The 25,942-nt window shown below is 40.9% G+C and overlaps 1 protein-coding gene across 1 annotated transcript in view; it reads left to right on the top strand.

Moving 5' to 3' along the window:
• LOC124619389 (insulin-degrading enzyme) overlaps window positions 1-25,942 on the top strand; it is a 189,879-nt gene that overhangs the window by 90,996 nt on the left and 72,941 nt on the right. The window contains 8 exon segments of the mRNA XM_047145736.1: window positions 11,412-11,549; window positions 11,637-11,740; window positions 11,833-11,935; window positions 12,024-12,119; window positions 12,208-12,317; window positions 19,410-19,554; window positions 19,738-19,848; window positions 22,708-22,828. Coding sequence (XP_047001692.1) covers window positions 11,412-11,549; window positions 11,637-11,740; window positions 11,833-11,935; window positions 12,024-12,119; window positions 12,208-12,317; window positions 19,410-19,554; window positions 19,738-19,848; window positions 22,708-22,828 — 928 coding nt within the window.

Below are 25,942 nucleotides of genomic sequence, written 5' to 3'. Positions count from 1 at the left end.
CTGCAAATGAAACATCCAATAGGAAATACAGAAATCTTAAATATGTCTGGTGGAAAGTGCAAAATGGCTAAGCAGATATGGCTAGAGGAAAAATGCAAGGCTGCTGAAGCATTTGTGAGTAGCGGAAAGATAGATGCCACCTATAGAAAATTTAAAAAGACTTTCGGAGAAAAGAGAAGCAGCTGTATGAATATCAAGAGATCAGATGGCAGACCCTGCCCAAGCATAGAAGAGAGAAGAGGAAGTACCTTAAGGTGTAACATGTCATTCATAAAGTGAGATGTTCCATATCCTTGATATCCATTGGCCAACGAAAGAAAAAACTGAAAGGGCCGACCTCGGTGAAACTCTGGGTTCTAATGAAATGAAGAAACTTGTGTGTTAATAATGACCCTACAGCCTATCTTAGGAGATAGATTAAAGACTCACAAATCTATATTTGTAGACTCGAAGAAAGCTTCTGCCAATGTTGCTCACATTATAGTCTTTGAAAATACGGTGAATTAAAGGTTATTCACAATTTGTATAGGAACCAGACTACAGTCATAAGAGTTGAACAATGTGAAAGGGAAGCAGTGCTAGTGCTTGAAGAGGGAGTGGCACTGTAGTAGCCTCTCTGCTGGGTTAATTAATCCAGGTAATTATTGATGAGGTACTGACTCGAATTGGGGTGGAGGAAGTAAATTTATGGCACAACATGACTATAAGCAGCGATCGATTGATAGGGCTCATTGTGAGGCATCTGGGGATCTTCAGTTTTGTAGTAAAGGAAGTGTGAGACGTAAGGATTTTAGAGGGAGACTAATGCTCGAATACAGTAAGCAGGTTCGAATGGATGTAGGTTGCAACAGTGTGCAGAAATGAAGGGAACAGACTAGTGTAGAAAGCTGCATCATAAACTAGGACGACAACATCAACAACAACAACAACAACAACAACAGCAGCAGCAACATATTCAAAGGGAGAGTGGCCTTAACAACAACATGGAATTGATGATGATTCCCATCCCCTGGAAAACAACATAAAAATATTTGAGGAACATAGGACTTTCAAGTCTGGTAACACATGCAGCTAATATTCTACTGAGAATGGTGAATAGAAGAATGTATAGCTAGCTTAAACAGTATCATGGGAGGAAGGCAGTACAATTTCATGGGAGGGATAGGCGCGAGAGATGCTATAGGCATACTGTGAGTTGCAGGACTTGGTACAGTGAAAATAATGTGAGGAATAATGCTATTTTTATTGATTTAGAAAAAAAAGCTTTTGATAGTTTTGGGTGTAATAGACTGATGATTGTATCTAGAAAACTCAGTGTCAACTACAGAAGAAAACAGGTTAAGGAGTTTTACCTTCAGCTAAAAAACGGAGTCAGAGTAGGTGGAGAACCACCAGAGGAAATAGGAATAGAAAGAATGTTGTGTTTCACCTTTCTGTGTGTGGCATCTACATGGTAGAAATGATAGGAGAGTGTATGAATGAAGCAAGAGAGATGGGAGTAGGAGAGAAAAGGATGGAATGTATACACTAGCTGATGACACAGTGGTGCTGGCTAAGTGGAAGAATTAAATAGCAAATTCGAAGAATCTGAAATGAAATAAAGTAAAAAATAAAGACCAAAAGCTTGAGACTCCATTGCTGTGCTGATTCCAACAAGGCATTTGAAGGAATAGCGAGAGAGAGAGAATGCTGATGCCAGTTAACAGATAGTGTCAGGGAGTAAAGCAATAAATATGTGGAACCAAAGAGAAAAACTGCTAATGAGACAAGGGCAAATTGAAGTTGTGGCTGATGAAAATTGTTTAGGCTGCGAGCTAAGTAATGGAGTCTTGTGGAAACAATGTTTCACTGATTTCCATTTCCTAGGTGTCACTTTGACTTCACTTAGAAATAAGGAAACTTGTTGAAGTATTCCTTGGGAGACCATCGTGACTTAATTGATAATCCAAAATGATTTCACAATTGAAATTTGCCAAGAAAGCCTGTGTTCTCATGTAGCATCAGGGCTAATATAAATATTGTCTATAGTTACACTGAATTAAATACACATGTAACTTTTTTAAAGGCAAATAGAATGAATTTTGAAAGTTAATTGGTTTTCAGTTACTGCAGATTCTGTCATTAAATAGATCCAGTTGGTGGTAAGACAGATGCCAGACAAAATTCATTGAAAGGATTCTATTACATTGCAGTTGATGGAAGAAAACAGGTTTCTTAAAAAGATCTCATTCAACTGAATACTGAGGTTTTTGTTGTCAATGCGATGACCTTATTGTGTTGGCTTAATGGAAGGAAAGACTTTAAAAAAAACATGGAACTCACGATGGGCTTGATGAGCACAAGAGTATCACAAATGCTCAATAGTTTCCAATGGTAGATGGTACAAGAAAAAGTTGTGCATCATTTAAAGGATATTATGTTCTGAAAGTGTATATTTTATGATGACTCCAGCTACATACTTCTTCCTCACTCATACATCTCTTACTATGACTGTCACAGCAAAATTAGAGAAATTAATTTTGAAATGCAGGCATACCAACTGTCGTCCTGAAAGAAATTAAGACAGTTTAAAATGAATAATTGTGTAAAGTACCATAGCATTTCAACCAAACATTTTACAATCATTTCAGTGTGGCACAGGGGATGATTTTGTTGAAAAAGATACAGCCAAACTCTTTCTTCGTCCTGAACCAGTTTGCGCTGGTGCTCTGCCCCTAATGACTTCGGTGTTGACTGCATGTTCAATCTTAATCTTCCCTTTACCTCTGTATTTGGGAAGAGTGGGGATTAAAATCCTTGTCCAGCCATCCAGATAGACGGTGGTAGCTTCCCCCCCTTTAAAAAAAAAAAAGGGGGGGGGGGGCAGTTACCAGGATAGTCTCTTTGAAAAGCACAGACCAAATTTTCTTCTCCCAGCCTTGTTCAGTGTGAACATCTGATGAATGAGCTGTCATTCAGTATGTTTAGATGGGGCTTGCGATGCCACTACACGAATTTACTGTATTATTATTAGACCATGCGACATCGAACTTCCGGAAAGCGGCTCTCGTGTGTAAGAGGTTTGAATAGACACCAACTACTACACGGAATTTTTGGAATAAATAATAATAATGGCGCGTAACAAACTTATTTTTACGTTTATATTTGATTATTAGTAGCACTGATAATCTCTTTGAAGTGACTGAACAGGGAGCACTTAATTCTGTATGTTTGATATTGCCTAGCAGGAGGACATTATTCATTTAAAACAATACCACAGCCTGAAATTGTTTCAGAATACATAAACACACATGATAAACACTTGAACTTGTTTTAGGTTAATGTAAACTACACAAATTGTAATTACTGAATTTAATGTTATTGAGCCTGCATTGTGCTGAAGGCACAATGTGTACTGTGGTGGCAACAATTTCCTTGAACACTTAATTAAAGAACAATACAGATCTGCTTGTCAGTATACACTACTGGCCATTAAAATTGCTACACCACGAAGATGACATGCTACAGACGCAAAATTTAACTGACAGGAAGAAGATGCTGTGATACGTAAATGATTAGCTTTTCAGAGCATTCACACAAGGTTGGCACCGGTGGCGACATCTACAACGTGCTGCCATGAGGAAACTTTCCAACCGATTTCTTGTACACAAACAGTGGTTGACCGGCGTTGCCGGGTGAAACGTTGTTGTGTTGCCTCGTGTGAGGAGGAGAAATGCGTACCATCACGTTTCCGACTTTGATAAAGGTCGGATTGTAGCCTATCGTGATTGCGGTTTATCGTATCGCGACATTGCTGCTCACATTGGTCAAGATCCAATGACTGTTAACAGAATATGGGATTGGTGGGTTCAGGAGGGTAATACGGAGTGCCGTGCTGGATCCCAACGGCCTCGTATCACTAGCAGTCGAGATGACAGGCATCTTATCCGCATGGCTGTAACGGATCGTGCAGCCACGTCTCAATCCCAGAGTCAACAGATGGGCATGTTTGCAAGACAACAACCATCTGCACGAACAGTTTCAACGACGTTTGCAGCAGCATGGACTATCAGCACGGAGACTGTGGCTGTGGTTACCCTTGATGCTGCATCACAGACAGGAGCGCCTGCAATGGTGTACTCTACGACGAACCTGGGTGCACAAATGGCAAAACGTCATTTTTTCTGATGAATCCAGGTTCTGTTTACAGCATCACGATGGCCGCATCCGTGTTTGGCGACATCACGGTGAACGCACATTGGAAGCGTGTATTCGTCGTCGCCATACTGGCATATCACCTGGCCTGATGTTTTGGGGTGCCATTGGTTACACGTCTCGGTCACCTTTTGTTCGCATTGACGGCACTTTGAACAGTGGACGTTACATTTCAGATGTGTTAAGACCCGTGGCTCTACCCTTCATTCGATCCATGGGAAACCCTACATTTCAGCAGGATAATGCACGACCGCATGTTGCAGGTCCTGTACGGGCCTTTCTGGATACAGAAAATGTTCGACTGCTGCCCTGCCCAGCACATTCTCCAGATCTCTCACCAACTGAAAACGCCTGGTCAATGGTGGCCGAGCAACTGGCTCGTCACAATACACCAATCACTACTCTTGATGAACTGTGATATCATGTTGAAGCCGCATGGGCAGCTGTACCTGTGCATGCCATCCAAGCTCTGTTTGCCTCAATGCCCAGGTGTATCAAGGCCATTATTACGGCCAGAGGTAGTTGTTCTAGGTACTGATTTCTCAGGATCTATGCACCCAAATATTGTACTAGAACTGACATGTGATTACATTTTCACGCAATATTTGTTCAATGAATACCCATTTATCATCTGCATTTCTTCTTGGTGTATCAATTTTAATGGCCAGTAGTGTAGTTACTGAAAACACTAATTGAGAATCATGTTGCTCGGACGGAACGGAATAATTTTTGACCATGGCAATGTACTGAAAAGTCACCACATCGATCTGGATAGTAATTAAGGTGGCACAGTACCTGGCACCTTCCATCTGCTGCATGAAGCGGCGTCTGCTGGCAATTTTGGCATTAATTCAGACCATTTTCTCTTGTAATATAACTACACCGATACTCGTGCACCATAGCTTTTCAGTGATGTTTCAGCACATAGAAATCACTGGATATGGGGTAATAATGAGCTATTTCCTTTAAATAATTGATTACACTCAGGAAATGCAATTTAAACCACAAAATTATTATTGCCTTCAAACTTTACACACTGTAGAGAACTTGGTTTGACTATTACACTAACTGATTCACAAAATATAAATGTACTGGTAATGGCATCGGTATAACAACCACTGTTCATAATAATACTTTTGTAAGATAACTTCTAGTTCGTCGATACCGAAGTGAGCTCACCAATGGACCTCATCAGTTGTTGAGATCACAATATGCCATTGCATGCGGCTACTGGTCCCTTCACACCTCGCCGTTGGCACAAGCAACTCATCGCAATTAACACAGCATTGCACCATACAGTGCCGTGTACCTCAGAGCCGGAAACCGTACTATTTTGCCGCTCACAGCCCATCTCCGTCGAAATACCGTGTCTTAGAAGCCTTAGTGGCCATTTAACTTGTAGCCATACGATAAACGAAGTCCATATCTCTTTTCAGCTCATTTCTAAATGGTCTGTTAGCAACGTTACCATAGCACACACTGGCATTCCCTTTTACGCCACTTACCACTTGTTCTGCCTCAGAGCTATGGCAACTTACTTCTGCCGCCAATATTACGCGCCAACCTTTACACTGTTCTCATTCTCGGGGATTCTCCCCACACCTAAACATCATTTTACATTACGCCAAGTTCTCTATTTACAATTAAACATACCATAGCATTACAATATTCAATTACAGTCATTTTCATATATTAAAGTAATATTACATTTATATTTTTACTACACGTAACAATATTATTTAGTTTAATTCTTTTGTTATTTCTCTGTCAGAGTGCAGCACAAGCCAGACACTGTCTCCTGCATAGCGTTCTTTAATTTAGCTGCCACCGGGTGGAAGCACTTCCACTTTGCCTTCAATTCTGGCCCACAGATGGCATAAGCGTCCACTTTCTCTACCGTTGCGCCTTGACTATGCCTGGCATTCACTATACGGCACGTTGTCACATTACAGGCTCCTGAAAGCAAATTTTGTAAACCAGTTTCCCAATAGCCCTTCTGGTGGCTCCCATAAACACTCCAGTATCGTTCTAGAAATGTGGCTCTAGCGACCAGATTTCCACTTTCACAGTAAATTTTCGTTCCCATGTAAATGCACAGCTGCTTTTGAAACATGCTTGCATTTTCAAGTTACATCTTGTTTTTAAAAATTTACAAATTTTTGGCTGATCTGGATGAAGTTATTTATTTTCCATAGAAAGAGAAGTAGAAATATTAGACTGAGCATGCTCACGTGTACCTCTAATATTTAATGCAAGGGAAATAACCGTTGTGCTGACTATACTATAATAATTTTTAGACACCATTTTTGAAATCAACTGGTGATTGAAAACTAATGTTCCATCTGTTTGGCAAACCGTTTCAGGCCTTAACATGTAAACATGAACAGTTTTCATCTTTCGGAAGTTATGTCGTTTGTAAACCTAGTGATTTTGGCCAATGCAATGGATTTGTGAGTGAGCAGAACGTGATTCAAACTCCAGTTTGGTTTTCCAGATTTATATGTGATTTTGGTAGTTCAGACAAATGCTGGGATGTTTCTTTCAGACAATGGTACGGTCAGTTGTATAGTCCATTTTCATCCAACTGAGCTGCTGCTTAGTCCACAACAGCCTTATTGCCAACCAAATGTTGGCGTTACTTTAACATTCCCGCATGCCTTTTGACACGCGTGTGGAACAGTTGTATGAGCAGTGCTCAATAAGTAATTTCAGCCCCCTACCTTCTGCCCCCTCCCCTCCCCTCCCCCACCTCCAATGCCATCTTTAAAAAATGCCAAATTTGCTGTGGGACATTGTATATATTCATACTCCAGTCACTGTAATTTCATGAAGTTTCAATAGGTGGTGGTGTTCATAACAGTGTCTGTAATGAGGATGCATTCCAAGTAGAGAGCTATCGTTGAGTTTCATTTGATGGAAAACCAGAGCATCACAGGTATTCATAGACATTTCTCTAATGTCTGTGGAGACCTGGCAGTGAACAAAAGAACAGGGAGTCATTGGGCGAGGCACCTGTCATCATCGTAGTGAGTTCGTGTAAACCTGTCAGACCTCCATGCACTGGCTGGCAGCACACAGCCACTCTCATTTGAGGTGATTGACGTACACAAACAAACACCTCGCTGTGCAACTGGATGTCGCTGTTGGTAGTGCTAACGTACTTATCCACTAGTTGGGGTACTGAAGGTGTGTACACCATGGGTTCTTCGTCACCTAATGGGAGATCATAAAGAGCTAAAAGGACAATCTGTGCGATGTCGCTTGAATGTTGTAAGGCTGATCGTGGCAATTTTTTGTTGAAATAAAACAAACTCGTAGAGAGGTGCCATACCACCTCTCCTCCGAAGGAGAAGTTCAAAGCCGCACCCTCAGGCAGTGCACATCTGAAAGGAACTCACAAAACTTCATTGGACTGTTCATCATCCACCCTACAGCCCAAATCTTGCATCTTCCAACATCCATCTGTTTGACCCAATGAAGGATGCACTTTGTGGGAAGCGGTATGTGGATGATCGAGAAGTTACTGATGCAGCAAGATGTTGACTCCGACATTGTCCAGTAGAGTGGTACCGTGTGGCATTCGGTCCTCTCACTAAGGCTGTCGCATTGAACAGAGGTTGTTGTTGTTGTTGTTGTTGTTGTGGTTTTCAGTCCTGAGACTGGTTTAATGCAGCTCTCCACGCCACTCTCTCCTGTGCAAGCTTCATCATCTCCTAGTACGTACTGCAGCCTACATCCTTCTGAATCTGCTTAGTGTATTCATCTCTTGGTCTCCCTCAACAATTTTTACCCTCCACACTGCCCTCCAATACTAAATTTGTGATCCCTTGATGCCTCAGAACATGTCCTACCAACCGATCCCCTCTTCTAGTCAAGTTGTGCCACAAATTCCTCTTCTCCCCAATTCTATTCAGTACCTCCTCATTAGTTATGTGATCTACCCATCTAATCTTCAGCATTCTTCTGTAGCACCACATTTCGAAAGCTTCTATTCTCTTCTTGTCCAAACTATTTATCGTCCATGTTTCAATTCCATACATGGCTACACTCCATACAAATACTTTCAGAAACGACTTCCTGACATTTAAATCAATGTTCGATGTTAACAAATTTCTCTTCTTCAGAAACGTTTTCCTTGCCGTTGCCATTCTACATTTTATATCCTCTCTACTTCGACCATCATCAGTTATTTTGCTCCCCAAATAGCAAAACTCCTTTACTACTTTAAGTGTCTCATTTCCTAATCTAATTCCCTCAGCATCACCCGACTTAATTCGACTACATTCCATTATACTTGTTTTGCTTTTGTTGATGTTCATCTTATATCCTCCTTTCAAGACACTGTCCATTCCGTTCAACTGCTCTTCCAAGTCCTTTGCTGTCTCTGACAGAATTACAATGTCATCGGCGAACCTGAAAGTTTTTATTTCTTCTCCATGGATTTTTATACCTACTCCAAATTTTTCTTTTGTTTCCTTTACTGCTTGCTCAGTATACAGATTGAACACCATCGGGGAGAGGCTACAACCCTGTCTCACTCCCTTCCCAACCACTGCTTCCATTTCATGGCCCTCGACTCTGATAACTGCCATCTGGTTTCTGTACAAATTGTAAATAGCCTTTCGCTCCCTGTATTTTACCCCTGCCACCTTCAGAATTTGAAAGAGAGTATTCCAGTCAACATTGTCAAAAGCTTTCTCTAAGTCTACAAATGCTAGAAACGTAGGTTTGCCTTTTCTTAATCTAGCTTCTAAAATAAGTCGTAGGGTCAGTATTGCCTCACGTGTTCCCATATTTCTACAGAATCCAAACTGATCTTCGCCGAGGCCGGCTTCTACCAGTTTTTCCATTCGTCTGTAAAGAATTCGCGTTAGTATTTTGCAGCCGTGACTTATTAAACTGATAGTTCGGTAATTTTCACATCTGTCAACGCCTGCTTTCTTTGGGGTTGGAATTATTATATTCTTCTTGAAGTCTGAGGGTATTTCGCCTGTTTCATACATATTGCTCACCAGATGGTAGAGGTTCATCAGGACTGGCTCTCCCAAGGCCGTCAGTAGTTCTAATCGAATGTTGTCTACTCCCGGGGCCTTTTTTCGACTCAGGTCTTTCAGTGCTCTGTCAAACTCTTCACGCAGTATCATATCTCCCATTTCATCTTCATCTACATCCTCTTCCGTTTCCATAATATTATCCTCAAGAACATCGCCCTTGTATAGATCCTCTATATACTCCTTCCACCTTTCTGCTTTCCCTTCTTTGCTTAGAACTGGGTTTCCATCTGAGCTCTTGATATTCATACAAGTCGTTCTCTTTTCTCCGAAGGTCTCTTTAATTTTCCTGTAGGCAGTATCTATCTTACCTCTAGTGAGATAACCCTCTACATCCTTACATTTGTCCTCTAGCCATCCCTCCTTAGCCATTTTGCATATCCTGTTGATCTTGATTTTTGAGACGTTTGTATTCCTTTTTGCCTGCTTCATTTACTGCATTTTTATATTTTCTCCTTACATCAATTAAATTCAATATTTCTTCTGTCACCCAAGGATTTCTACTAGCCCTCGTCTTTTTACCTACTTGATCCTCTGCTGCCTTCACTACTTCATCCCTCAAAGCTACCCATTCTTCTTCTACTGTATTTCTTTCCCCCATTCCTGTCAATTGTTCCCTTATGCACTCCCTGAAACTCTGTACAACCTCTGGTTTAGTCAGTTTATCCAGGTCCCATCTCCTTAAATTCCCACCTTTTCACAGTTTCTTCAGTTTTAATCTACAGTTCATAACCAATAGATTGTGATCAGAGTCCACATCTGCCCCTGGAAATGCCTTACAATTTAAAATCTGGTTCCTAAATCTCTGTCTTACCATTATGTAATCTATCCGATACGTTTTAGTATCTCCGGGATTCTTCCATGTATACAACCTTCTTTTATGATTCTTGAACCACGTGTTAGCTATGATTAAGTTATGCTCTGTGCAAAATTCCAACAGGCGGCTTCCTCTTTCATTTCCTAGCCCCAATCCATATTCACCTACTACGTTTCCTTCTCTCCTTTTTCCTACTACCGAATTCCAGTCACCCATGACTATTAAATTTTCGTCACCCTTCACTATCTGAATAATTTCTTGTATTTCATCATACATTTCTTCAATTTCTTCGTCATCTGCAGAGCTAATTGGCATATAGACTTGTACTACTGTCGTAGGCGTGGGCTTCGTGTCTATCTTGGCCACAATAACGCGTTCGCTGTGCTGTTTGTAGTAGCTTACCCGCATTCCTAGTGTTTTACTCATTATTATACCTACTCCTGCATTACACCTATTTGATTTTGTATTTATAACCCTGTATTCACCTGACCAAAAGTCTTGTTCCTCCTGCCACCGCACTTCACTAATTGCCACTATATCTAACTTTAACCTATCCATTTCCCTTTTTAAATTTTCTAAACTACCTTCCCGATTAAGGGATCTGACATTCCACGCTCCGATCCATAGAACGCCAGTTTTCTTTCTCCTGATAATGACGTCCTCCTTAGTAGTCCCCGCCCGGAGATCCGAATGGGGGACTATTTTACCTTCGGAATATTTTATCCAAGAGGACGCCATCATCATTTATCCATACAGTAGAGCTGCATGCCCTCGGGAAAAATTACGGCCGTAGTTTCCCCTTGCTTTCAGCCGTTTCTCGGTACCAGCACAGCAAGGCCATTTTGGTTAGTGTTACAAGGCCAGATCAGTCAGTCGTCCAGACTGTTGCCCCTGCAACTACTGAAAAGGCTGCTGCCCCTCTTCAGGAACCATTAATTTGTCTGGCCTCTCAACAGATACCCCTCCGTTGTGGTTGCACCTACGGTACGGCTATCTGTATCGCTGAGGCACGCAAGCCTCCCCACCAATGGAAATGTGTATGGTTCATGGGGGGGTAAAACAGAGACTATGATGAAAAATAGATTTTTATAAGAAAAAAGTGGGGAATAATATGGTGTATTGGAATCCTGAATAAAACCTACCTGCTTTCAGCAAAAGTGTTGCATGACTTATGGAATGTGCCTTGTATTTTCAAATTCTGTTTGTAAGTGAACCCAACTATGTTTAATTTTACTGATGTTAATACAAAACTGATCTCATATTTTGTGTTATTACTATAAATTTCAATGACATGCTGAACTTTATTGTTTTAAGTTTTGTAATGAGATTAATATTAATTTTTCAAATAGTACATAAATATGTTGAAGAAGGAAGGACCAAAGCAGTGGATTTTTGAAGAATACAGAGATATTATGACAATGCATTTTCGTTTTAAAGATAAGGAAATGCCCCAGAACCATGCATCAACAACAGCTCAGAACCTTAATGTAAGTGATCTATTGTACAACGAGTTAAAATGTAATGATAACTAGAAGTTATAGCAAAATCTAACATGAATAAATGACTGCCCCAAGGAATATCCTTTGGAAGAAGTACTCTCTGGACATTATCTGATAACTGAGTGGAAACCTGAGCTTATAAAAATGGTAATGGATTATTTGACACCACAAAACATAAGGTAAATATGTGTGTGTGTGTGTGTGTGTGTGTGTGTGTGTGTGTGTGTGTGTCATAAAAAGTTGATTGTTTTAACATGTTCTGTTTTGATAGGATTGCAGTTGTTGGAAGAAAATTCGAAGAACTGGTAGATCAGACAGAAAAATGGTATGGGACGAAATACAAATTGGAAGAAATTCCTCAGGAAACATTAAAGGTACATAGGTTTGCATTCACACTACGTGAAAATTTTGAATGGTTAAGGTGTGATATTCTTTGTAATAATTTTGATTTTTCATCCACAGAGATGGGAAGAAACAAATTTATGTGAAGATCTAAAACTTCCCCCCAAAAACGAATTTATTCCAACTGATTTTGATCTGTTACCTCGTGAAGATAATGTAAGTCATTTTTAAGCATAATACTTGGAACAACAGTCTGAACACTAAAGTCAGAATTCAGCTGTTCAATAAAGACTTTGTTTTGCAGGCACCTGAACATCCTACAATTATCCAGAACACTCCACTGACTAGAGTTTGGTTCAAACAAGATGATGAATTTCTGCTGCCTAAAGCAAACTTGAGTTTTGAATTTGTGAGGTTAGATTCCTGTCTTTAGTGTTTAGGTTCATATTGTTGAATCAACACAAAATGATAAACTTTAATGCAGCACATGTTTGATACATTCTAGTAACTACATCTGTGGTTTGTTATAATCTAGAAGTGTGGAATCATAACTCAGTTGCTTATGTATGAAATTACCTTTGCCAAGTGTTTGTATATCTCTCACTGAATGTTGCTTTTGTTCAAACTAAGAATAAAGGAGGAAGGGAAACTAGAATTTAGCACACAATTGAGGATGAGGAGGAGATCATTTATGGATGGAGCACAGGTTAAAACAATTTAGGGAATACACGGGCAATCGAAATCTGGATAGCTGTTTGGGGTGTTGCACCGTGTTCTTTTTGATTGTGACTGAAAAAGCATGTCAGTGGTGTCATTAGAGCTCAGATAGTCCAAGGACGTGCTTGGATCAAGGAACAGTCGGAATTGTAGTTGTAAATTGTTGTAGTTGTGCTGGGAAAGTCCCTGAGCTTCAAGCGCTAATAGAGAGCACCGAAGCTGAAATCGTTATACGTACAGAAAGCTGGCTAAAGCCTGAAATAAGTTCTGCAGAAATTTTTATGAAGTCTCAGACGGTGTTCCGGAAAGATAGATTAGGCAGAACTGGTGGTGGAGTGTGTGTGTGTCTGTCAGTAGTGGTTTATCTTGTAGTGAAGTCGAAGTAGATACTCCGTGCGAATTAGTATGGGTGGAGGTTATACTTAACAGCCGAACTAAGTTAATAATTGGCTCCTTCTACCGACCCCCAGACTCCGATGATATAGTTGCTGAACAGTTCAGAGAAAATTTGAGTCTCGTAACAAATAAATACCCCACTCATACAGTTATAGTTGGTGGGGACTTCAATTTTCCCTCGATATGTTGGCAAAAATACTTGTTCAAAACCGGTGGTAGGCAGAAAACATCTTCTGAGGTTGCCCTAAATGCTTTCTCCGAAAATTATTTCGAGCAGTTAGTCCACGAACCCACGCGAATTGTAAATGGTTGCGAAAACACACTTGACCTCTTAGCCACAAACAATCCAGAGCTGATAGAGAGCATCATGACTGATACAGGGATTAGTGATCACAAGGTCGTTGTAGCTAGGCTCAATACCGTTTCTTCCAAATCCACCAGAAACAAACGTAAAATAATTTTACTTAAAAAAGCGGATAAAGTGTCAATAGAAGCCTTCCTAAGAGACAATCTCCATTCCTTCCGAACTGACTATGCAATTGTAGACGAGATGAGGCTCAAATTCAAAGATATAGTAGCAACAGCAATTGAGAGATTCATACCTCATAAATTGGTAAGAGATGGAACTGATCCCCCGTGGTGCACAAAACAGGTCCAAACGCTGTTGCAGAGGTAACGGAAAAAGCATGCAAAGTTCAGAAGAACGCGAAATCCCGAAGATCGGTTAAAATTTACAGACGCATGAAATTTGGCGCGGACTTCAATGCGAGATGCCTTTAAGAGGTTCCACAACGAAACAGTCTTGAAATTTGGTAGCAAATCCGAAGAAATTCTGGTCGTATGTAAAGTACACAAGCGGCAAGACGCAGTCAATACCTTCGCTGCGCAATGCCGATGGTACTGTTACCGACGACTGTGCCGCTAAAGCGGAGTTATTGAATGTAGTTTTCCGAAATTCCTTCACCAGGGAAGACGAATGGAATATTTCAGAATTTGAAACATGAACAGCTGCTAGCATGAGCTTCTTAGAAGTAGATACTTTAGGAGTTGCGAAGCAACTCAAATAGCTTGATACGGTGCAAGTCTTCAGGTCCAGATTTTATACCGATTAGGTTCCTTTCAGATTACGCTGATACAATAGGTCCCTACTTAACAATCATATACAACAGCTTGCTCACCGATAGATCTGTACCTACAGATTGGAAAATTGCACAGGTCGCACCAGTGTTTAAGAAGGGTAGTAGGAGTAATCCATCGAACTACAGACCTATATCATTGACGTCGGTTTGCAGTAAGGTTTTGGAGCATATACTGTATTCAAACATTATGAATCACCTCGAAGGGAACGATCTATTGATGCGTAATCAGCATGGTTTCAGAAAACATCGTTCTTGTGCAACGCAGCTAGCTCTTTATTCGCACGAAGTAATGGGCGCTATCAACAGGGGATCTCATGTTGATTCCGTATTTCTAGATTTCCGGAAAGCTTTTGACACCGTTCCTCACAAGCGACTTCTAATCAAGCTGCGGGCCTATGGGGTATCGTCTCAGTTGTGCGACTGGATTTGTGATTTCCTGTCAGGAAGGTCGCAGTTCGTAGTAATAGACGGCAAATCATCGAGTAAAACTGAAGTGATATCAGGTGTTCCCCAGGTAAGTGTCCTGGGACCTCTGCTGTTCCTGATCTATATAAATGACCTGGGTGACAATCTGAGCAGTTCTCTTAGGTTGTTCGCAGATGATGCTGTAATTTACCGTCTAGTAAGGTCATCCGAAGACCAGTATCAGCTGCAAAGCGATTTAGAAAAGATTGCTATATGGTGTGGCAGGTAGCAGTTGACGGTAAATAACAAAAAGTGTGAGGTGATCCACATGAGTTCCAAAAGAAATCTGTTGGAATTCGATTACTCGATAAATAGTACAATTCTCAAGGATGTCAATTCAACTAAGTACCTGGGTGTTAAAATTACGAACAACTTCAGTTGGAAAGACCACATAGATAATATTGTGGGGAAGGCGAGCCAAAGGTTGCTTTTCATTGGCAGGACACTTAGAAGATGCAACAAGTCTACTAAAGAGACAGCTTACACTACACGCGTTCGTCCTCTGTTAGAATATTGCTGTGCGGTGTGGGATCCTTATCAGGTGGGATTGAAGGAGGACATCGAAAGGGTGCAAAAAAAGGGCAGCTCGTTATGTATTATCATGTAATAGGGGAGAGAGTGTGGCAGATACGATACGTGAATTGGGATGGAAGTCATTAAAGCAAAGACGTTTTTCGTCGCGGTGAGATCTATTTACGAAATTTCAGTCACCAACTTTCTCTTCCGAATGCGAAAATATTGTGTTGAGCCCAACCTACATAGGTAGGAATGTCATCAAAATAAAATAAGAGAAATCAGAGCTCGAACAGAAAGGTTTAGGTGTTTGTTTTTCCCGCACTGTTCGGGAGTGGAATGGTAGAAAGATAGTATGATTGTGGTTCGATGAACCCTCTGCTAAGCACTTAAATGTGAATTGCAGAGTAGTCATGTAGATGTAGGATAGAAAAGACTGGCTGTGTCACTACCAAAGAAACCATTGTGACAGTTGCCACATTGCGTTTTAAGGAAACACCAGGATACTATAAGTTGAATAGCCGAATATGTACATAAACCACTATCCTTGTAAATGTTAGTCCGGTTCCTGCACCACTGCACAACGTTACTCAGATTTTCAGATTAAACGTAAATTCCCAAGTAACTGGATGAATGAATTGATTTTTATGTGGGAATGAAATGGCATACCCTGTCAATGAAGACATATGTAGTAAAGCTCTGCAGTGTTTACACAAACTTGAGAGTAAGGGTGGGGGGACATAATGGCCACTATATCTTTTACTGTAATTTTTTGCTTCAGTTGTTCATGTTTTGATGGCTCATACATCTAAGATACTGTTAATATTATCTTCTTAATTTTCATTTAGAATTAAGACCTAATAGTAATGAGACATTCATTTAGCATATTCTAGCAGCCTGCCAGAGAGGTTAATGAAAACTGATGCATAAACAAAACGTCAGCTGTGTACAATATAAGTGTAGGTTTATGTTCGAAATGAGTGCAGTAATGGATATAATAGTGTGAAATATTGAGAAATGTTTGATTTGTTGTAAATGAACAATTATAGTCCACTAATGAGACAGTGTGGGCCCAGTATGTTGAAGAGCACAGTTAAGCTTGCCATAAAATGTTCAGTGAAGCAGTGAGAAGTGGGAAATAGATTACTCCTTAAAGGCCGATCTTTGAACAAGGCAAGAAGCTATATATTCTACAAAAGATAAAGAGTAACAAGGTGTTTTTTTAATATTACTATGAAAAATTCTGTGTGTATGAATTGTTTTTATTTTATTTATATTAGCTCAATAAAGGGTGAATTGAATTCTGACATTTTATCAACGATGTAGTCAGTTTTGTTTGTGAATGTGTCCTAAATAAAGCCAGTTAACATCACTGTCTCTTAATTATGTAAGGAGACAAAACTTCCTGCTTGTCATGTGTCGTTTCTTCAACTATCTGTGGAAAACACTGTTTCAGTTCTGCTTTTACTTTCCATGCCAACCTCCATAGTTAAGAGGTCAACTTGTCTGACTGCTATGTGGAGGGTCCAGGTTCAATTCCTGATACTACCAGAAATTTTTCCTTAATTAGAGAACTGAAATGGGTCTACTTGAGTGATAAATAGTGACTATACGGCCATGGAAACTGATATACAGGAGAGAGATGTCGCACTATACTGCAGCAAAATGACACCATTAGCAAAAGTTGACATGGCAGCTCGGTGGCCCAATATGCTAACCTCATATTTTATTTTTCATTGTGCCTCAGCTTTAACTTTTACCCATTTTCCTATATTAGTTTCCCACGCTATTCGTTGTTCTATTCATTTTGTGTTTTGCCAGTTTGTCTGTTTTTTCTGAAGAAATTTATTTACGAGAGTCACTCCAAAAGAAATGCACACTATTTTATTTTATTTTTTTATCCATCTTTTATTCTACGTCTTTGGAAGTTTTACAGTGTGTAGATACATCCTTTAGGAACAATATTTTCATTTCTCCACATAATTTCCATTCCTCTCAACTGCCTTACACCATTTTAGAACCAGCACCTGTATACCCACACGGTAAAATTCTGGACCAACCTGTTGGAGCCACTGTTTGGCAGCATGCACAAGGGAGTCAACATCTACAAACCTTGTTCCACAAAAAGAGTCTTTCAGTTCCCCAAAAAGATAATCACATGGAGCCAGGTCAGGACTGTAAAGGCCGGTGTTTCAGTGTTGTCCATCCAAGTTTTGTGATCGCTTCCATGGTTTTTTGACTGACATGTGGCTGTACGTTGTCGTGCAACAGCAAAACATCCTGCTTTTGCCGATGTGGTCGAACATGACTCAGTCGAGCTTGAAGTTTCTTCAGTGTCATCACATATGGATCAGAATTTATGGTGGTTCCACTTGGCATTATGTCCACAAGCAAGAGTCCTTCAGAATCGAAAAACACCACAGCCATAACTTTTCCAGCAGAAGGTGTGGTTTAGAATATATTTTTTTCTTGGGTGAATTTGCTTGATGCCACTCCATTGATTGCCTCTTCGTCTCTGGTGACAAATGATGGAGCCATGTTTCATCACATGTCACAATTCTTCCAAGAAATTCATCTTCACCATTCTCGTACTGTTCCGAAAGTTCGCTGCATACTGTTTTTCTTGTTTCTTTGTGAGCCACTGTCAACATCTTGGGAACCTACCTGGCACAAACCTTTTTTAGCGCCAACACTTTCAGCATTCTGCAAGCACTTCCTTCCCCTATCCCAACGTAGCGTGACAATTCGTTCACTGTGATGTGTCTGTCAGCAGTCACCAATTCGTTAACTCTCTGTACATTGTCTGGAGCATGTGCAGTATGAGGCCTGCCACTGCGAGAACAGTCCTCAATATTGCCGTGCCCGCTTTCATCACATAACCTGCTTGCCCACCGACTAACTGTACTGCGATCGACAGCAGCATCCCCGTACACCTTCTTCAACCTCTTGTGGATGTTTCCCGCTGTCTCGTTTTCACAGCACAGGAATTCTATGACAGCACGTTGCTTCTAACGAACGTCAAGTGTAGCAGCCATCTTGAAGACATGCTGTGACGGCGCCACTCGCGGGAACAGGTTGAACTGGGTTTGAAAACAAGTGGGAAGGATGTATCTACACACTGTAAAACTTTCACACATGCAGAATGGAAACTGCATTTTTACTAAAATAGTGTGCATTTCTTTTGGAGTGACCCTCGTATATTGGATGTTACAGGAAGTAGTACCTAAAAAGAATTTGAATCAGCTCTAATGAAACTTTAAAATATTATTGTAATTCTTGTTATTAATGCTTTGGCTGCTTTAAGTGGGCCTATACAGTGCTAAACATAAAACGAGCTTCTGTAAATATCTAAAAAAGAAGTGGTGGAGGGATGAACAGAGATAAGAATAGTTGATGTATCTAGGCTTCTTGCTGTCAAAGATTCCCTCATCTGGAATTACAGAGGAACATAAAAAAGTAAAACGAAATGAAATGTGGAGAAGTTGATACAAAAAGAGCTTCATGCCCCTCAGATTTGTGGGTTGACATCATGGGTGTTTGCTGGGGGTAGGGGGCAGCAGCAAGAGGTGGTGATTGCCCTCCTCTCCTCCCCTGGAATCTACAGTAAAAAGTTTTCATTCACAACACAATTCTCATACATCATGAAGCACCACCATTTCTCAGGGGTACAATAAAGTTTTTTGTGTCACCTATGTAATTTAATTGTTGTGTGGCATAACACCTCTCGAAACTGACGAACTCATTTATATGAAATAAATGGGAGTTTTAGAGCGTAAAGTTTTTCCACATCAGTGGCTATGGAAATTGCAATGTGAACAGTATTAATTTTGATATGAAATTCTTGTGATTGTTTCCAAATAAACCATTTATACAAAGGGAAAACTGTCCTCAATCTGAAGATTGGTTTAAACACTGCAGTGCTTTACTAGGTCCTGTCCTATTTGAGATGGTATCCCTTCATCTTCCTTTGACCTTTGCTCTAACTTATCCAGCAAGTTGCAGGAGAGACCTGCGTTTTACTGTGGACCATGAAGCATTGTGCATCTTGTCATTCTTCACATATAAAAACCACTATTGGGGATGGAAGAAGGAATAAATGACAGAAAACCTCCGAGAACCTTCTTGTGATTGAACCTCAGACCTTTGTTCTTTCATTGATTGTTGTCAAATAAACTACTTTAAATGAGAGAGGCTGAACCTTGATCTAATTTTAGTGTATTGTCATCAATAATTATTGAAATAAGCTATTCATGTTAAATGTATCATACTATTGCAGCCCTCTGGCCTATTTAGACCCTGTAAGTTGCAACATGACATATATGTTTGTGTTGCTGTTTAAAGACGCCCTGAATGAATATGCCTATGCTGCTGAACTTGCCGGTCTGCGATGGGAGTTATCAAACACTAAATATGGAATGATAGTGAGTATATGGCTATATTCTGAACATTATGATAACAGTTTAGAGTGAGTCTACATACATTTTCAATTAAGTGACTGTTTCAATAAACTGGGAGTGATATGTAGAATCTGAAATTATTGTTGTGTGTATTGCATTATTTTTACAACTTCTAGTCTTTATATGCAACACTTTTTTCCCTTACAGCTTGGTATTGGCGGATACAATAACAAGCAGCATGTTCTGTTGGATAAAATAGTGGAGAAGCTAACCAATTTCAAAATAGACCCAAAAAGATTTGATATTTTAAAGGAGCATGTAGGTTTGTTTTCACTTTACCTAAATATAAGTTATATTAGCTGTATAACATTTTGAATGTCTTCATTACGCGAAAACAAAATTACATGCATGATGTGTCTTTATTATTTTATTATGTGAAAACAAAATCACATGTATGATGTGCCCCCTCCACACACACACACACACACAGAGAGAGAGAGAGAGAGAGAGAGAGAGAGAGAGAGAGAGAGAGAGAGAGAGAGAGATCTGAAAAATTAAACTTTACAATATTTTGACCTATCTGTCGTTTTTGTCATTTTCAAGGTCTTCAAGGAATGTATTAAACTTGAAACATCTCAGTATACCTTCGTTAATGGAATGTGAGCCCCATATGAATGCTATAGATGATGAGAGATATTTTATGTTGTGCAGTTTTGGCTCTGTGCAACTGGAATTATAAGGAGAAAAGAATGTATAATCATAGCTCTTAATCAGGCACACCTTTTTGTTTATTCTTTAAGAGTTCTTTCAGTTGTACATCAAAATTTCTTTGTAAGCACTAACTTAATGCAAACAAAATTCAGAGAACAGAGGTTTTGTAGTCCAGATTTGTGATTCTGGCTTCATCAGCGAATATAAACCATTTGAAATGGGATCCATAGTATATGAATAGGTCTTATACCTGTTCTCTGTGGCATGGGTAAGGTGCACAGCATATTTCTGTAAGTTTGTATTCAGAGGGAACAGGAGCCATATAGGTCTGACCATACTGATGTTGGATTTTTGGGAATTTCATTTATTGCGTGAGACATACACCAGTAAGATATATTTGCAGGTCCCAACACCAGCCCCTTGTCTAACCAAACCCAGTGCTATTTCTCTAATGGTTTTGCTGTTAAGGTGATATTACAACCAAAGGAACTAAGCTAACATCTTCAAATTTTGTAGTCCTTTCGTTGTCAGTGGCTATAATATTAATGTACGTTGATAAATATTATTTAGGGCTGTCTAATCGCTATTCAATAAAACACAGTGTTTGTGCTACATGCATTTCATCTTTATTATTCTTGAGGCATTGTCAGTGGCATGGAATATGTACATGTTCTTGTTTATACTGGTTAGTTTACGTTTAGGCCATTGTTTATTGAGGTTATAAACAGTTCTGGAACTTTTTGCTTTTCTGTGATGATATAATAATTCTAGGTGTAGGTTCAGGGATGCTGATCTAAAAGTGTTCTTTTTCCTTTCTATAGCTGTTCTTCATATGCTTTCTGCCATTTAAAAGTTCATTTTCACAGGACTAGGAATTGAACACTGGTTTCGATCTTGTGTTTGGACAGTGTTGTTGACTGTTCAGTGCTTTTTCACACACACACACACACACACACACACACACACACACACACCGGACCTCGATAGCTGAGTGGTCAGTGCACAGAATGTTATGCAAAGGGGCCCCGGTTTGATTCCCGGCTAGGTCAGAGATTTTCTACACTCAGGGACTGGGTGTTGTGTTGTGATCATCATCTCATCCCCATCGACACGCAAGATGCTGAGGTGGCATCAGCTAGAAAGACTTTCACCAGGTGACCAGTCTACCTGTCTACCCAATGGGAGGCCCTAGCAACAAGACATGTCATTTCATTTCTTGTGCCCCCCCTCGCCCCACGTGCACACGCACACCCACACATTGCTGGCATCTCAGAAAACAGTTTTTATGCATTTTAGATGTTTTGGATGTATTTGTATCAAATATGTGTATTTTGTAACACATCCTACATGTCCAGAATGCAGCAAAGCTGTGAAGCCTCAAACCCACTGCATATCCTCCAAACTAACTTCAGCCAGCCAACAATCAAGAGGGAAAATTTTTAGGGATCATGAATACAGAAAATTGAATGTCAATGTTGTGATGCAGATTCCATAGACATAATATGCAGAAATTTTAAAAGATGTTGCAAAGAACACATTAGGTGTTGGAAGTATGAAACAAAGCATTTCATATTTGCAGAACACACACAACGCGAGAGCCACGATCCTACACACATGAATCAAGATATGAAAATAATTAGAATAAACAACAACAACAACAAACATCTTACACAACTGCAGGAAAACTACCGTATCCATAAAGTCACTGCTGACTATTAACATGTGATAAATGATCGGACTTATATCGGTATAGATACTCTACTAAACTTAATAAAAGAAATGATAAGATAGAAAATCAGTTTGTACATGCAGCTATATTAAAACAAATTCATATCAGCACCCACGAAATCTGTAAATAGAACTTTAAATCATTACTAAATCGCAGAAAAGCAAAAAGTGCCAGAACTATTTATAACCTCAGCCTACAACATCGTAAATGTAAATGAAATAATATAAACAAAAATATGCACATATTCCAAGCCACTGAAGATATCTTGCAAACAATAGAGGCGAAACGTATGTGTGCGCAAAATTCGTGTTGTATTCGGTTGTGATTAGACAGGGTGAAGTAATAATTATCAGCATGCCATAAAACTAAATTAAAATTCTCCTTGGCAAATAAACACAGTGTGACCTTTGAGAGGTGATGTTTGATATTCTTAGTCTCTTTATAATTTGAATAATAATAATTCTGAGAAATCTTTCAGCACATGATCAAGTTGTCAAAATCATTGTTATGATGTACCTCTTGTGTTACAACCCATTCAACACACATGTTTCATGATTATCACAACTCTCCTTTGGAACATGATGTTGGCTGTGGCATAATAAACTGTGGAGGTTGACATTGTCTTGTAATTTTTTCTGCAGAAATTAATTCATATCAATGACAACTTGTTTTATTATTGCTTTTTCAAATATATGTAATAATTTATTTAAAGGAAAATTAATTTGCACCTTTTTCAGTATATTCGTGGATTGAAGAATTTTGAAGCTGAGCAACCATACCAGCATGCTGTGTACTATTCTGCAGTCCTTCTTGCAGAGCAGGCGTGGACTAAGGAGGAACTTCTAGCTGCTACTCATGGTGCGCATCATCCCCTGCATAACGAATATCATTTAATGTTTTCAGTGTCAAGCCTAGTTCTTTGTACTTGGCTATAAAAATTGTGTGATTTTTGCAGTAATCAGACAAACTGCTAATGTTTCATTGTTAGTAGAGATGACAAACTATCCACCACTTTAACACTGCTTTTTATACTTATACACTTCAGTAAAAGAATTAGGTTTAGGTAGGTAGTGAAAGAATTAGGTTTTTTTAAGAGTAGCACATAATTCACGACTGTTTTGAAAATTTAGAAGAAATGCTTTGGAAAAAGACACAGCAAAATATTTTAAAATTTGTTTTGGTATTGTTCAGTCTTACAATGTGATTCATAAAAGTTCTCGCATGTAAGTGTATGTATCATGTTTTCTTGGTGCGATTGATGAACAGCGTACTCTTCGAGTGTTCAGTCGAACTGTTTCTGTTTTTGTGTCCCATATATCAGTGACCTACCCAGTCATCTTATTTGAATGCTGAGAGTTGTGTGCGTGTACTTGCTACCTGGACTCTAATCAAGTTGGAGTACAGACAGCAGCTACACATAGCACAGCTTGTAACACTCGAAGATGACGACTGAATCGGATGTTGAAATATGAATCATAAAAAGGGAAACAGCACAATTAAACACATGGAAGTACTGTTGTGACTTGGCAAGACAGCCAAGTCACAATGAGAGGAAGCCGAAAGGCACGCGCTTAAGCTCACGCAGGCTGGCGCGAGGTCTGGAACAGTTAAGGGAATTAATAGTAGCAAATAAAGTACGTAGTTGATATAATACTTAACTTTAATCCACAATTGTAGAACATCTCTCTTGACGATACATGTTATAACCGCAATATAAAATAATATCCAATGCTATGGCGCCTTGCTAGGTCGTAGCAATTGACGTAGCTGAAGGCTATGCTAACTATCGTCTCGGCAAATGAGAGCATAGTTGTCAGTGTAGCATCGCTAGCAAAGTCGGCTGTACAACTGGGGCAAGTGCTAGTAAGTCTCTCTTGACCTGCCGTGTGGTGGCGCTTGGTCTGCAATCACTGACAGTGGCGACACGCGGGTCCGACGTATACTAACGGACCGCGGCCGATTTAAAGGCTACCACCTAGCAAGTGTGGTGTCTGGCGGTGACACCACATTCCTCCCCCGCAAATCGGCGTACGGTTGTGTTATAAGGCTTCCGCCCGCCGTGGGGAGGACCCCATGTTGACGTATGCGACGAGGTGGGGAGCCTAACAACAGGCGAGGCTGTGCCACCCGCACCCGGCCATTCGGTCTGAGGGGAGCTAGGAAACGCCTGAAAACCTAGTCCACGGTGCACGCCAACATGCGGTGTATGCGCCCTTAGAGAGACTGGAGGGGCCGAAGGCTCAACCTCCATCGCGTCGGGGTACCCGACGGGCGAAGACGACATCTGGTCCGGAGCGGGCAAGAGTTCCATGTCGGAGGACAGCTGGTCACGGGAAGCGAACGGCGGCGCGCGACCCAGGGAGGCGCTCGGCGGCTGCAGCGAAGCGTCCACCGCGGGCGTCGCCGGCGGAAGAACAGGCGGCGGTGGCGCGTCGCCATGGGGCAAAATGGAAGGCATCGTCGGTAACACCTGGGGATGAGGCGAGCCAGTAGATGGGTCCCCAGGGCGCTGACCGGAGGGCACCGTCGCTGAAAGCAGACGGGGAGCGGCAGAACCCGTGCGACGTCAGAGGCGCAGCTGATTGAGATGCCGACACACCTCACGAGAGGCCCCCAAAACCAAATACATCGCGCGGCCGAGGCAGCAAAGAATGCGCCCTGCGAGCCAACGCCGTGAACCCCGATAGTTGCGATAGTATACAACGTCACCTGGAGCAAAAGCAGGCGTCTGCCGCTGCACAGGAACCTGATGCGGCGGATGCAGCAAAGACATCAAGGTTCGATGAGGACGACCGTGGAGCAACTCAGCCGGCGAGCGACCATCTCGGGGCTGAGAGCAATACGAGGGCAAGAAGAGCAATAACGCGTCCTCCCGAGAATGTGACTCTTTCAACTTCAACATCTGGGACTTGAAAGTCCGGACCAATCGTTCAGCGGCACCGTTTGACTGAGGCGAAAACGGCGCGGATGTCAGATGTTGAATACCATTGGCCTTGCAGAATGACTGAAATTCTGCGGACATGAATTGTGGGCCATTGTCGGAAACAATAGTCTGTGGAAGACCTTCTATACAAAAGATAGCGGATAACGCTTGGATGGTGGCAGATGACGCCGTGGAAGACATCCTGACAACAAAAGGAAAATTACTGAACGAATCTACCACAACCAACCATCGAGCATTCCAGAATGGACCAGCAAATTCGATGTGTAAGCGTTGCCAAGGGGAAGTGGCTTTTGGCCATGCAAAGAATTTCCACGGCGGTGCGGATTGTTGTTCGGCACACGCCATGCAAGAAGAGCACATATTCGTAATCGCAGCATCGATTCCGAACCAAGTACAGTGCTGACGAGCAAATTGTTTCGTTCTCACTATACCCCAATGTCCATGGTGGAGAAGCCGTAAGACAGAGGACTGTAACGAACGTGGGACTACGACCCTGGACTGACCATTATCAGAACGCAACAGCAAAACACCACGTCGAACAAAAAGTCTCTCCTTGTGAGCAAAAAGTCGGCGAACCAACGGATCCTCGATCCGTGACCTTGACAAGGGCCATTGCGTAGCAACAAAACACAACACGGTACAAGGACAGGGTCAGCAGCTGTGGCTGTAGCTACACGACGAAAATCAATCGGAAAAGATTCGACCACATCATCGGTTTCCAAATCAATGTACATGCAAGCAAGTTCTGAGGAATCGAGTGCTCTATCCTCAGCAACAGGCAAACGGGACAACGCATCAGCGTTGCCGTGCTTAGCAGTGGACCGATACAAGATATCGTAGCTGTACTGCGAGAGGAAAATAGACCAGCGAATGAATTTCTGTGCTGTACGTGGAGGTACAGGCTTGTTCGGATGAAAAAGCGATGTCAAAGACTTGTGGTCTGTGATGATGGTAAAGTGACGACCATACAAGAAATCATGAAACTTAGTAACACCAAATATGAGAGCCAAAGCTTCTTTCTCGATCTG

This window comes from Schistocerca americana, chromosome 6 (assembly GCF_021461395.2).
Source record: "Schistocerca americana isolate TAMUIC-IGC-003095 chromosome 6, iqSchAmer2.1, whole genome shotgun sequence".
NCBI lineage: Eukaryota > Metazoa > Arthropoda > Insecta > Orthoptera > Acrididae > Schistocerca > Schistocerca americana.
This window is presented reverse-complemented; position numbering and strand designations above follow the sequence as displayed.